The sequence below is a fragment of the Leptodactylus fuscus genome, chromosome 3, assembly GCF_031893055.1.
Source record: "Leptodactylus fuscus isolate aLepFus1 chromosome 3, aLepFus1.hap2, whole genome shotgun sequence".
NCBI classification, from domain to species: Eukaryota; Metazoa; Chordata; class Amphibia; order Anura; family Leptodactylidae; genus Leptodactylus; species Leptodactylus fuscus.
The window spans coordinates 232178527-232192887 of record NC_134267.1 but is presented as its reverse complement, the minus strand read 5'-3'; the positions used below and the strand labels follow the sequence as shown (position 1 = coordinate 232192887).

Here is a 14361-nt window from a genome sequence, read left to right as displayed (position 1 = left end):
ATTCATTTAAAAAGGGAATACTTCCTTTGTAACGTGATCTTCTGCCTCGTGTCAACTGTGGTTACAGCTCAGGGGGTGAGTGGCTGGTGCCATGTACAAAGCATCTCTAAATTTACTGAATTAGTGTAGCATAACGACGTTAGCAATCATTGCATCCCAATCAAGCATTGGGATATCCTATGAGATAAAGAGTCCTTAAAACAATACAAAAGCTTAAAACACAGTTCACACAGGCGAGGCTGCAATCACAAAAACAATAATGCAGTGGAAAGCCCTACAGGTATAAGGGGATGTAGCTCAGTGGTAGAGCGCATGCTTTGCATGTATGAGGCCCCGGGTTCAATCCCCGGCATCTCCATGTTTTGTGTTACAGAATGAATTCTCTAGAAAACGGATATATTTGGATGTGATCCGAGAAACTGCATTAGACTAGGTTCATACCTGCGCCTGGATTCCATTTAGGTCCCAATTCCCGAATCCGCTTAAAAAAGTAGAGACATATTCATAAAGTGGACAGTAGGTGGCAGTCTGCTTATACATGGATGAGATCAATTTTGGATAGAGTTGTAGACCAGGCCCAAATATACTAATAGACAGTGTAAACTTATATAGGCTGCCTGATACTACACCAGAGTTATCACAGTGACTAAGGCTGAGGTCATACTAGCGTTGGGTGACCTTTCAGGGACTCTGTCCCCCATTCCACATAAATACAGGCAGAAACCTTTTGACCTCATTATAGGTTACTGCAGGTATCCACTTTTTAAAGGGATCCTATCATTGGATACTCTTTTTTTCTGACTAACATGTAGGAATAGCCTTAAGAAAAGCTATTCTTCTCCAACCTTTAGATGTCTTCTCCGCGCCGCCGTTCAATAGAAATCCGGGTTTTCTTTGGTATGCAAATGAGTTCTCTCGCAGCAATGGGGGAGTCCCCAATGCTGTGAGAGAAAGGTCCAGCGCCGCCTCCATCTTATTCTGGAACGCCCTCTCCCTGTGTCTTTTTCCATGCTGGGATTAAATCTTCTAGGCCTCAGGCTGAGCTGACTGTGCATGCCCGGGCCACAAGAAAATGGCCGCTAACACAGTAAGCTGGTGTAAGTGGCCATTTCTTCAGGACTCTTACACAGTAAGCTGGTGTAAGCGGCCATTTTCTTGTGGCCAGCGGGCATGCGCAGTCAGCTTAGAAGTTGAAGCCGCTGCCGGAAGAAGACCCGTTCCTGAAACAATGGAGGCGTCGCTGGAGAGTTCTCTCACAGCATGGGGGACGCCCCCAGTACTGCTTGAGCGCTGGGGCCAGTGAGAGAACTTATTTGCATACCGAAAAAAAAACGGTATTTCTACTGAATTTCGGCCTGGAGAAGACATCTAAAGGTAGGAGAAGAATAGCCTTTCTTAAGACTATTCCTACGTGATAGGCAGAAAAAAAGGTATCCAATGATAGGATCCCTTTAAGCACTATATTGGCTCCTTGTGGCGTATTTGACTGTCTTATCTCAGAATTGGGAATGTTTTTCCTTCACAAGATATAAAGGGGATGTAGCTCAGTGGTAGAGCGCATGCTTTGCATGTATGAGGCCCCGGGTTCAATCCCCGGCATCTCCATGTTTTGTCAATTGGAGATCAATCAATTACAGACAAGCAAACTGGTCCAGAACTAATCCTCAGAACCAATTCCTCCCAGCTCTTCGCAGTGTCTCGTGCTCTCTCTCAGCCTCTTGTATAATGTTATTTGCTTGACGTTACTGCTGAGGGCTGTGAGTGGGCCTCAGTGCTGACATAGGGCACGCCAAGCATCATAATATGGAAAGGAGAGTGTAAATGTTCGTTAAATTATTGACACCTCACTAGGGCCTCCACCTATTATACTCTGGGGTCTCTTCATAATAATTTTACTTTTAGTTCTAACCAAACAAGTTTAGACTGAATCAAAACAGGGTCAGTAACACAGAATGCTTAAAACACAGTTCACACAGGAAATGCACTCACCACAAAAACAATAGAAGACAACACTAAGGCAAGGGGATGTAGCTCAGTGGTAGAGCGCATGCTTTGCATGTATGAGGCCCCGGGTTCAATCCCCGGCATCTCCACGTTTTGCAAAATATATTTACTCAAGTATCACATTTATCTAAAACAACACAGAAGACTGCAATGTCACTTAAAATCATATTACATGAGCTACTCCCCCAGAAAAGAGATCATCAGACCCTTAGCCAAAAATCACAGCATAGGTCTATATTACAGAGCTGTTGGTGCATGTTTGCTACTGCATGGTGGTGCGGTATTACACGTAGCAGCAAGGCCTTATGCACAATAGCCATAAACAATTTGGATATTTCCAATTGACACCATCCCAAGACACATGACACAATGGGGATGTAGCTCAGTGGTAGAGCGCATGCTTCGCATGTATGAGGCCCCGGGTTCAATCCCCGGCATCTCCATGTTTTGGACGAAAAAAAAACACAAAACAAAATAGCATTATAATTACGGCATTAGCAACAACAAAAAAAGAGACAACTATTACTTAGGGTCCATTCACACGGAAGAAAATGGTGTTGAATTTCAGCGCTGAAAAAAAAGCATCCTATTGACTTCAATGGGTTCCTTTTTTCTACTGGCACCCCATAGGGTGAAAAAGAATTTTACAAATTTAATTAATTTTTTTTTTTTAAAGTATTAAAAAAAACAGTCCATGTGTCACAAAAATAACAGCCCAAAAAATAAAAAAAAAAGGTTGCTAAAAAGTGACATTAAATGGCATAAAAAAAAAAAACCAAAGGAGTGGTGATACTCACCTTTCCCCTGCTGCCTTCGTTCCCCAATGGGCACTGCTTCGATGTCCTTCACGACAAAGAGGAAATACAGTACTTATCACTGAAGAGCGTCAGTACTACGGCCACCGACTAGTATTCTCTGTGTGTTGGAGGAACCAGGAAGCAGAAACAATGGAGTCAGCTACAGCTCCCTGTCCAGGAGCAGGGGCATAACTAGGAAATACTGCCCCCCACACATTATAATGCCTCCTTCACTAGTCTCACACGGTATAATGCCCCCTAAACTGACCACCACACAGCATAATCCCTCCATCACTGGGCCGCCCAGATTGTAACCCCCATTTCACTGGCCCCCACAAAGTATTGTTGCCTGTTTACTGGCCCTTACACAAAAAAACATCCCCTTAACTGTCTCCCACACTGTATAATGCCCCCTTTACTGGTTCCCATGCAATAACTGCCCTCATTATGGGCCCCCATACTGCCCCTTTACTGGCCCCCTCACAGTATAATGCTCCCTTTGCCCCTTTACTAACTTACACACATTAGAATGCCTCTTTCATTGCCCCCCCCAAGAGTATAACTCCCACTTTATTGCTTCTCACACATTACAATGCCTCCTTCACTGACCTTCTAGAGCAGTGATGGAGAACCTTTTAAAGCCCGAGGGCCCAAAGTGCAACCCAAAACCCACTAATCTATCACAAAGTGCCAAAACGGTGTGGCTGATCTGTGATAATATCATGTGTCTGCTATAAAACAGATACTGCGTGATAAATAGTGAAGTCGCCCACACAGTACAGTCTTCCCCACAGTGGCCCCCCACACAGTACAATCTGTTCCACAATGGCCCGTACACAGTACAATTTGCTCCACAGTTCAATCTGCTTCAAAGTGGCCCCACCTAGTATAATCTGTTCCACAGATGGGTGCCCACAGAGAATGCTCTTGGCGCCACCTCTGGCACGCATGCCATAGGTTGGCCATCACGGCCCTAGAGTATATGCCCACTTTACTGGACTCCCCATTCCCCCCACATTATTGGGCCTCCTTTAATGGCCCTCCCAGAATATAAAGGCACCTTTTCTGATCCCCACACAGTATAATGCATCCTTTACTGGCTCCCACGCAGTAATTGCCCTTATTATGGGCCCATCTATTGCTTCCTTTACTGGCTCCTACATAGTATCATGGACCCTCTTCCGATCACCACACAGAATAACAGTCAGTGGTCACTTCAGCCAAAATAAAACCCCGACGTAGCAGGATTGCACTGCCATTGGAGATACCGGAGCACCAGGGACAGGAGAGTATGTTTTGTTGTTTTTTTTCAACTTCCTTGGCCACATTGCAAAAAAAAAAAAAATGCTAATCCTGGACAATTCCTTTAACCTTAAAAGACTGTCGTCTGAAGATGACCTGAGAAAACATATCCTCCTTCCTCCATAAACGTCCATGTATGTGATGCTTAGGGCTAGTTCACACGGGGGACGTTAGCAGGGGATTTTTGAAGCGGAATCCGTCTCAAAATCCACTGCCAAAAAATGGCTCCCATAGACTTCAATGGGAGTCGCTCGCTTCCTTTTTCCGCTAGCTAGTAGCGGATAAAAGAAACGAGCTGCCCTATCTTGCTGCAGTTGAATCCGCCGCGGCGTCCGGGGCAAGAGGCTCCGGCCCATTCATTAGGGCCTAATCCATCGTAGAATGCCGATGCACTGTTTATGAACTAGCCCTTTAAAGGGATTCTACCATTAAAACTCTTTTTTTCTAGATAAGACGTTGGAATAGCCTTTAGAAAGGCTATTCGTCTCTTACCTTTAGATGTGATCTCCGCCGCGCCGTTCCTTAGAAATACCGGTTTTTACCGGTATGCAAATTAGTTCTCTTGCAGCGATGAGGGCGGGCCCCAGCGCTGGAAATGCGAATGGGGGCGTCCCCACTGCTGCTCGAAAACAGGCTCCAGCGACGCCTCTATCTTCGGCTGGATCCTCCCCTTCTTTCTTCGGCGTCACCTCCGACGCCTGCGCAGTTGGCTCTGCCAGTGAGACACTAGTAGAGCCGACTGCGCATGTGCGCAATTGCTGCTTCGGAACTATGGCCGCAGGCATGCGCAGTCGGCTCTACTAGTGTCTCACTGGCAGAGCCAACTGCGCAGGCATCGGAGGTAACGCCGAAGAAAGAAGGGGAGGATCCAGCAGAAGATAGAGGTGTTGCTGGAGCCTGTTTTCGAGCAGCAGTGGGGACGCCCCCATCGCATTTCCAGCGCTGGGGCCCGCCCCCATTGCTGCGAGAGAACTAATTTGCATACGGGTAAAAACCGGTATTTCTAAGGAACGGCGCGGCGGAGATCACATCTAAAGGTAAAAGACGAAAAGCCTTTCTAAAGACTATTCCGACGTCTTATCTACAAAACAATGGGTTTTAATGGTAGAATCCCTTTAAGGTACATTCACATGGTGCAGTCAAATCTCGTATTTTCGCAGCGTGAAGCTGCATTTTTTTTCAAAACCGCACGACCAACATATTACAGCACAGATGGCCATATGGTAGTATTAGGGACTGTTCACCTCAGATTCCTCTCCAAAAACCGTATCTGAGGAAACCGCCACATAGACCTTCAGGTTTGCACGCGGATTCACCTCAGACACAATGGGGCTAATTGTGCATACAGTGCTGTTTCCATGTTGATTTAGCCACAGAAAAAACGGAAAAATCACGCAGGACAACACGTTATTCGGTGCACTGAAGAAAGACACGTTGCTGACTCCCTCAGATGGGAGGATTGAGATGGAATTCACCTCAAAATCATCTCCTACCCGTAGACTACAGCACATTACGCCATTTTAGCAGACTAGTTTTACACCTACATATCTACTATTTACATATAAATCGCAGAGGTGTGAACAGGAGGCTGTACAGTACACTGAAAATCGTCATGAGATGACTATTCACTCCACTCACTCACCAATATGGCTGATGGAACACTCCCTTGTGAGTTCAAATGGTTTATTCCTACAGATAATCTTCCCCCATGTACTGGAAATGGAATGGTCAATTCAATGCATAACCCCGTGGAGGAAGATGGGATTGTACTGTAATAGGGGTGTCTTAATTGCCTGGCTATTCGATACGTACCTGTTTCACCCCCTTTAGTATAAATGGTTTAACCCCATCTAAACTTTGTGTGGTACTACAACCGGACCAATGCTTATATCCCCCCCATGCATGGGAAGTGGTACTATCCAGCTAGTGTAAAAGATCTGCAGTGGAAGCAGCCAATATGCTATAATAGGGGTGTGTTAACTTCTTGTTACGCCACTTTACCAAACGGTACAACTATACATCTGCTTACATTGTAGCAATCTCTCCCTGTGGAATGGACATGGAATCGTCCAATAAGTGCATAACTCCCGCGGAGGAACCAATGAATGCGCTGTAATAGGGGTGTTCCGTTTTTTTGGCGATTGGCACAGGTGTGTAAAGGTAAAGTGATGCTTTGTTGTTACAGGGGGGATTCTACAGGTTACTTTGTGCAGCTTTGTACTAAGCAATGTAACTGGTAAGGAATCTAGACTATAATAACAATATACTATATGTATACAGCCATGCACATGAAACACACACACTAAAGACCTATAAACGCAATTGTATCACCTGTCACACTACAGATCCAATTGAAACCAATAGATCTGAGTTATGTTAGTTTAAAGGGATTCTACCTTTCTTTTTGTGGATAAGACGTTGGAATAGCCTTTAGAAAGGCTATTCGTCTCTTACCTTTAGACGTGGTCTCCGCCGCGCCGTTCCTCAGAAATACCGTTTTTTACTGGTAAGCAAATGAGTTCTTCCGCAGTGATGGGAGCGCTCAAACAGTGATGGGGGCGTCCCCACCGCTGCCAGAGAAGTGTCTCCAAGCTCCGCCCCCTTCTTCGTCCGCCGCGTCATGTTCAAGGTCTTCCGGAGCAGGCTCGTAACTTCTAGCAGAACAGACTGCGCAGGCGCACAGGTCACGGGAAAATGGCCACTTGCATTGTATTGTTAGCGGCCATTTTCCCGTGGCCTGTGCACCTGCGCAGTCTGCTCTGCTCTGCTAGAAGTTACGAGCCTGCGCCGGAAGACATTGAACATGACACGGCGGACGAAGAAGGAGGTGGCGCTTAGTGACACTTCTCTGGCAGCGGTGGGGACGCCCTCATCGCTGCGGGAGAACTAATTTGAATACTGGTAAAACACTGTATTTCTAAGGAACGGCGCGGCGGAAACCACATCTAAAGGTAAGAGACGAATAGCCTTTATAAAGGCTATTCTGACGTCTTATCCACAAAAAAAAATGTTTTAATGGTAGAATCCCTTTAAAAAACTGCAGTCTTGTGTGAATCAAGCCCTGCCTGTGCGAGTCCATGGACAGGACTTATTTCCATAGAACCCATGTATGTCAATGAATCTATTCACATGACTATCTAAAAAAAAAAAAAAAAATGGCCATGCGTATAGACACTTGGGGGTATGTTTATGAAGACCGGAGTTCCTTGCACCAGTCTTCATAACCCCGGTGTCGGTAGAGCGTGCACCTCATTTATGATGAGGCACCCCCTCTGCCGGGCTGTGCTGGGTAAATGGGCATACGTTTTCCTGGGTCATTGACACTGGATTTCTAGCGTAAAATCCGCCTCCGATTCCTCTTCATTTTCCAGCTCCCGCTGGCAGAGTCTATGACGAGACTAAAGTAGGAGGCGTATTGTTTCCGCTTCCTGCTCGATCGCTGCTTCCCATTGATAAGAAAGGGAGGCGAAATCGGCCTTAAACTAGGCATCAGATTTGGTTATGTGAACAACTCGATTTATCATCCAAGGTCACTGTGATAAATCTGGCTCGTTATCAGTTACGCGGTGTAACTATTGATAAATCTGGGCCATTGTGTGAAAGGTCCTGTAAGGGCTGTAGTGAAGCTTCTGCTACATAGTCTACAAACTAGAGAAGCCATAACTTCTTGAGCAGCTTCGCTTGGAAACGTTTGAGAGAGAAGTTTTGCGTTGTCTCATTTCAGTGCTGACCCTTCTTGACGCGGGAATGTTTGTTTTTCAGGTTTCAGAGATGCCGGAAGGACCCACAGTGCGGCGCTTCTGCTCCCTTGTCTCCCCCTTTGTAGGACAGCAGGTGGTGAAGGTTGGGGGCAGTACCAAGCAGATTGCCCTGCAGGATTTGATGGGGCAGTGGATTCAGGACTGTCAGGTAAAGGGATAAAGGGGTTTCCCGGCTTATACAGTTATTAAAGGGGGTAAATTGCTGATTGGTGGTCGTCCAACCCCTGGCGTCTCCACCGATCTCGAGAATCTGGGTGTTTTGCTTCCTAGTTCCAAACAAGGCACCTGGTTGCACAGCACGCGCCTCTCCATTCATTTCAATGGGGACTTCAGGAAGACCTCTGATGGTCCCCACTTAAATGAGTGGAGTAGCGCGCAATATATGACCAGGCACTCTTGTTGGAACCGCTGTGTTAAGTACCCCGGTTCTCCAGATCGGTGGAGGTCCTATTGGTGGGACGCCACTTGTTCAAAATGGATAAATGTCAGTTTCTTGGACAATCTCTTAAAGGGGTATTCCAAATTTTGAAGTTACCAAAAAAAGTACAATATACCCTTTTATTGAAATTTTCCACCTGTCCTGTTTGCTACAGTTATTCCTTAACCCTTGTCTACACTAGGCCTCAGTGATAGACTCTCAGCAACGTCCAGTCTCGTGGTCCAGACTAAAATTTACAGTCACGAGACCGACCATATGCCACTGCAAGTCTAGACTTACTCCGTCTTTGGTGTCCGACCATCTTTACCTCTGAGGTCATCCTGTACAGGTACATGGGAAGAATATCTATGTAGCGTTTGGAGGCAGCGTCACACCTGAAGCTACTGCTGAAAAATCCGAAGAGAAGATCTTGAATGATGACCCTCCAAGTGAAGCGACCACCACACCTCCTCCAGACCTCAGCTCTTTGCAGAACGAGGAAGAAAATCCCAGACGCAAATGGCTGCGCTTCCATTTTGGATTGTACGGAAGCATCAGAGTCAATGAGTTTGCTCGTGCCAAGCAAGGGAACAAAAGAGGTGACTGGAAAGACCCGACACCCAGGTACACTTCACCGACTTCGGAGAATTTGGTGGTCGGGACTTAATGGTGGTTGTAGTAAGGCAACAGTCAAAAGTTCTATCACCTTTTAGGCTCAGAGTGGCCTGTCTGAGTGGGCTTCGATGCTTCGTTCCTAACCAATAACTGTAGAGCAGGTCCTATCCTGCTGTATAATATGGGATCGGAACCCCCCCATGGACAGGACATGAATGAATCATGGAAGGCATCTGAGTGGGATCCAAAAAATTGCCGCCCACTTGAGTCTTTACATGGGTAAGGTACGTTGATCAGACTTTCGGCATGGGGGTTTCCCCAATGGTGAACAATTGATTAGAGTCTTGCTCAGTGGTCCCTTACCTTACCCAATTTCCTGACACCCTAAGTAGACCTGCCGTGTTATATGGTCAGTCCAAGTCTTCATCTTCTTGTTGCTTCCTAGGTTAATTCTGCACTTCAGTGCCGGGGGTTTCGTTGTGTTTTACAACTGCCGGATACTATGGTGTTCATCCCCGGACGTAGAGCCCACCTGTGATATATTGTCACCAGAGTTTGACAAGGAGAAGGCTCTACGTGCGTTGTCAGCTCCTCGACCAGTCTGTATTATTCTGATGGATCAGCGGCATTTCTCTGGAGTAGGTAAGGACATGGTCCAGTAGTCATTCCACCATGATGATCGACAAGGTATCACAAACTTTTTAGCAATCCCTGGAAAAATTGTTATCTTGCACTTCACACTAGCATTCAGGTTTCCATTCTTCAGGTCAGCTTGGGGACATGAGAAAAAAAATCACCTTAAAAAAGCGGTTAGGGGGCGTTCACACTACCGTCGGTGTCCGACATGTAGTGTCCGCTCCTAGTGTCCGCTCAAAATCTGTCACGGACATTAGGAGCGGACACTAGCTGTGTCCGTGACACCTGTCATTCACTTGGATGGGCATCGGGTGCGTTCTTTTGCACTCCGTGCCCGTCCTTTCCTGTCCGCAAGAGAAGATGTCCAACTTCTCAAGCGGACAGAAAAACCCAGGGTTTTTCTGTCCGCTTGAGAAGTCGGACATCTTCACTCACGGACAGGAAAGGACGGGCACGGAGTGCAAAAGAACGCACCCGATGCCCATTGAAATAAATGACAAGTGTCACGGACACAGCTAGTGTCTGCTCCTAATGTCCGTGACAGATTTTGAGCGGACACTATATGTCGGACACAGATGGTAGTGTAAACGCTCACTGACATGCTGAAACCCATGACCTCATACACTATAATGGCGTCCCGCTAATCATTTTATAAAAAACCACCCCGTTGTAAAGAATCACCGTAAAAACATATATGTAAATGTACTTACCATACAAGGTGAGCATTGCCTGCACCCCTCTACGTCATTCTTCGTTGACGCCTTCCTCTCGTTTCTTCTTGGTGAGACGTCCTCCTTCCCTTGCAATGTTCCGCCTCATCTTCCTTTATTCGCGCATTTCACTACACAAAAATGGCGCCGGAGCACTACTGTGCACGCTCTGGTGCCATTTTTTGTGTAGTGAAATGCTTGACTGTACTGCGCGGGATTTCGCTGAAACTTGCCGGAATAAAGGAAGATGGAGACGGAACATTGCAAGGGAGGGAGGACGTCTCACCAAGAAGAAATGAGAGGAGGGCGTCAACGAAGAATGACGTAGAGGGGTGCACGCAATGCCCACCGTGCATGGCAAGTATCATTTACATCAGGGGTAGGAAACGTACGGCTCTCCAGCTGTTGCAAAACTACAACTCCCAGCATGCATACTGGCTCTGCTGTTCTTGGAATTCCCATGAAAGTGAATGCAGCATGTTGGGAGTTGTAGTTTCACAGCAGCTGGAGAGCCGAAGGTTCCCTATCCCTGATTTACATATACGTTTTTACGGTGATACTTTACAACTGGGTGGTCTTTTATAAAACGATTAGCGGGGCCTGAATAGCCTATCTCATATTGCTAAAATCCGGTGATAGAGCCCCTTTAATTCAGCTTTGACCTCAGACTACAATCCCCTAAATTAATTTGAGGATGTTGCCACTTACCTCTTCGGAGCAACTGGCACGTCCTTATTGCTCCAAAACCTCATTTGCATATTGAAAAAACTGGTAATATCTCAGCAACAAAGGTGATGATTCAAGAAGGGAAAACATTGTATAGGGTAGGGTCATCTAAACCAATCTGTCCGTGGGGCTGGGTTGACCTACTGGGTTCTAGTGACACACTCCCTTTAAGCCCCCCAGACTAGAATTGCAAATCCGGAGCCAAAACTTAATCCACAAAAAAACTCCGGCGTTTCCTCGATGAACCCTGCATACAACCAGCATCGGGGCCACTGTTCTGAAATGTATCACCTACTTTGTGTATAATATTAATGTCCTCTGTACCCCTGACTGATGTATAAATCTCTCCAGGGAACATCATTAAGAACGAGATCCTGTTTTTGGCTGGTGTCCACCCCCTCTCGCTGGGGTCCCTGCTGCCTGTAGAAACCCTTCGTGCCCTCATTGACCATGCCGTCAGCTTCACTGGCGAGTGGTTGCAGAGCAAGACGCGGGGAAAGCCGCAGCACTACCACATCTACATGAAGGAATACTGCCACATGGGGCACGAGGTCGTGAAAGAAAGTATCGGACCGCCACTCGGGCTAAAGAGACTTACCTGGTATTGTCCTACATGTCAGGAGCTTGTACAGCGCAAGGAACAGGAATAATCCACAGGGGAATGGTCGTAGAGCACAGACGTGTCCTACAGGTTTTTGTATATAGGGGCGGTATTATACTGATTATATAATTTAGTTATATTGTACATACTGTAGTTAGTAGTTTCCTTTTTCAACAGGTTGGCTGGAGTATACAGCTAATCTTTCTGGGTTAAATGGGATCTACAAGATCGGATATTGCTGGCCTATCCATAGGATAGGTCATCACTATGAGACTGATGGGGTCTTTCACCCAGCACCCCCACTGATCAGCTTTTTTGTTTTTCAGCACTGTATATGGAGCTGAGCATAACTCTACAAATGACAGTGGCTAGGACCTGCAGTAGGTCAGCATGGCTACAGAATTGTAGCTGTGCTGAGAATAGCTGATCGGTGGGTGTGCTGGGTATCACTGTACTGATCTGATATTGATGACCTATCGATATCCAGTCTTGAAGAACCACTTTAAAGTGACTGTTAAGAATACAGAATTACAGAATCTTTATTTGTCCAGTTTAAAAAAAAAAAAATTAAAGTTCTTTTCAAAACTTCCATAACTTTTGTCTGAAGTGGTCACTAACTTTTCAGACCATTTAGTTTCATTTCATTAGTGCATGTGATTCTGGATCAAAACGTAATGCACTTTAATTAAAAATGTTGCTGCTTTCTGTCTGAAAAACCTCTCTAAAGTTGCCACTAGGTGTCTCCCTTCTAGCTAGTTCTCTCTGTTGCTAGCCAAGGCCTGTCCATAGTTACATTAGATAAGCAACATGGGATCACAATGAATGGAGGGGGGAGGTTCTGTTCTGTGTTCACATACTAAATGCAGACGGGAGGGGTTGATTCTCCTCACAGCCTTCCTCTGCATGTGCAAACTGTTGTTCTGTGCAAAGGACTGAAGATTCTGTAGCATCTCACAGTTTACAATGTAAGAAAAGTCTTCTATGTAGTTGTATCTACTCCTGGCTGCTTGTGTTATTCACAGACAGCAGCAGTTTTACTGACACTGCTCATAAATTGTTTGTTTTCTTGTGTTTTATCTGTTTGGCTGTATGTATATGCCCTTTATTTACAGTCCAGTACATCTCCCTATATTATGGTCCCCTTTCCCGGCAATTTGTTTGGTAATGTACAGTTACTCCTGGCAGAATGATATCAGTAATGGATAGGGGAGCGGCAGCCTGCTCCTTATTGTACACGCCCACATTCTCAGAGACAAATGTAAAATATGTTATAGCCTCATACCTTCTAACTGTCCTGGATTCCGCGGGACATTCACGGATTCGGTGTCCTGTCCCGGTCGGCGGGAGGTATGTCCGGGTTTCAACTCGGATCTGCGTCCGGAGATCAAATTTTGGGCAGGATCTCCTCAGCTCAACATATTTATGATAACCACGCCAATTCCGACATGGTGCAGATTTCCAATCTGGTGCAGGGACATACAACTTATTCATGGACAGGCCACAGCCTCTTCAGAAATCTTTTTCTTTGCACCTTTTGTGTGTCTTACTTGCCAGCAAGCAGTGACCTCATCTTTAGATCATAATCGTCCAGTCCTACACTAAGGGTCTGTTCACACAATGGAATTCGAGGTGGTCTACTGCATCTGATTCCACTTCGAATTCTGGCCCTATGTAACCCAATCTTTGGCTTTTGCAGCCAGTTTAGCCTCAAGCAGGGGGGCTCGATTGTTTTTTTTTCTATAGGGATTTGGAAGAGAACAAGTGGAATTCGGCAGCGTGTTGCCAATACGTGGTGTGACTCAGCTTTAGGTTGCTACTAATATTTGCATGTGAATGTCGCTGTAAAAGTGTTTGGTTGTTTTTTCCTACTCCTGATTCACACGTGAGATTTAGCCTGTGTAGATCAGTTATTGTACAGCATTAGAAAAGCATGACTGCTTTTTTCCCAAAATGGCGCTACACCTTTACACAGGTTGTCTGGTTTTGAAGCTCAGCTCTGTGATTTTAAAGGGCTTTTCCAGGACAAATAGGAAAACTCTCTGGGGGCTGGTGGTAGTGTAAGAATTTAAAAAAAGAAAAAATAAAAGCGTTTGTCACTCTCAAGGTAGTGCTACTTGATGTATCAGGAGTAGGTGAGTAACCCCTCATTCACATCAGTGTTTGGATTCCGTCTGGGGGAGTCTGCATGGGGACCTCCCAAACGGAATACAAATGCAATTGCAAGCGCTGTGCAGTAAAAGCACACAGACCCCATAGACTATAATGGGGTCCGTGTGCTTGCCGTGCACTGCCCGCACAAATCAACTACTTTCCTGTCCGTAAGATCCTAGCGGAGATCTGGCGGTAAGCACACGGACTCCATTATAGTCTATGGGGTCCGTGTGCTTTTACCTCACCAGCACTTGTGTTTGGTATTCCGTTCGGAGGGTCCTCATGCAGACTCCCCCGGACAGAATCCAAACGCTGATGTGAACGAGGGGTAACTTTTCATAGACAGTCTGCAGAGTTTTTTTTTCTCTGTGGTTTTTGCCCCTATTATATGTATACAGAAACCTCTGGCCTAAGGCTAAGACTCCTGCGGGGAGCCGAACAATGGAGAGGTGGGCTGATAACACAGCGGAGACACAGAGACTGGTGAAGTGTCTCATTGACTATAATGGTGTCCATTGTGTTTAAGCTGAAGCCATTGGAGGCCATGCTTACATCTGCACTTTGTGTCCGCCCTTGGCAAATCCGTCTAAAAAAATAAAAATTAGTCTTTGTGCTTTTTCGATGGATCACAAAAACCAGT

The 14361-nt window shown here is 46.0% G+C and overlaps 1 protein-coding gene and 4 non-coding genes across 5 annotated transcripts; all 5 read left to right on the top strand.

Moving 5' to 3' along the window:
* Positions 1-11671, top strand: NEIL2 (nei like DNA glycosylase 2). The gene is made up of 6 exons (XM_075266838.1): positions 1-75; positions 6140-6253; positions 7866-8012; positions 8632-8906; positions 9343-9539; positions 11321-11671. Exons 2-6 carry the CDS (start codon positions 6209-6211, stop codon positions 11617-11619), a joined length of 963 nt encoding a protein of 320 aa, XP_075122939.1. The 5' UTR covers positions 1-75; positions 6140-6208; the 3' UTR covers positions 11620-11671.
* On the top strand, positions 287-358 carry TRNAA-UGC (transfer RNA alanine (anticodon UGC)). Its single transcript has one exon. It is a non-coding gene; the product is annotated as a tRNA-Ala (tRNA).
* TRNAA-UGC (transfer RNA alanine (anticodon UGC)) lies at positions 1534-1605 on the top strand. The gene has a single exon. It is a non-coding gene; the product is annotated as a tRNA-Ala (tRNA).
* On the top strand, positions 2022-2093 carry TRNAA-UGC (transfer RNA alanine (anticodon UGC)). Its single transcript has one exon. It is a non-coding gene; the product is annotated as a tRNA-Ala (tRNA).
* TRNAA-CGC (transfer RNA alanine (anticodon CGC)) lies at positions 2376-2447 on the top strand. Its single transcript has one exon. It is a non-coding gene; the product is annotated as a tRNA-Ala (tRNA).
* Positions 11672-14361: the final 2690 nt, after the last annotated feature.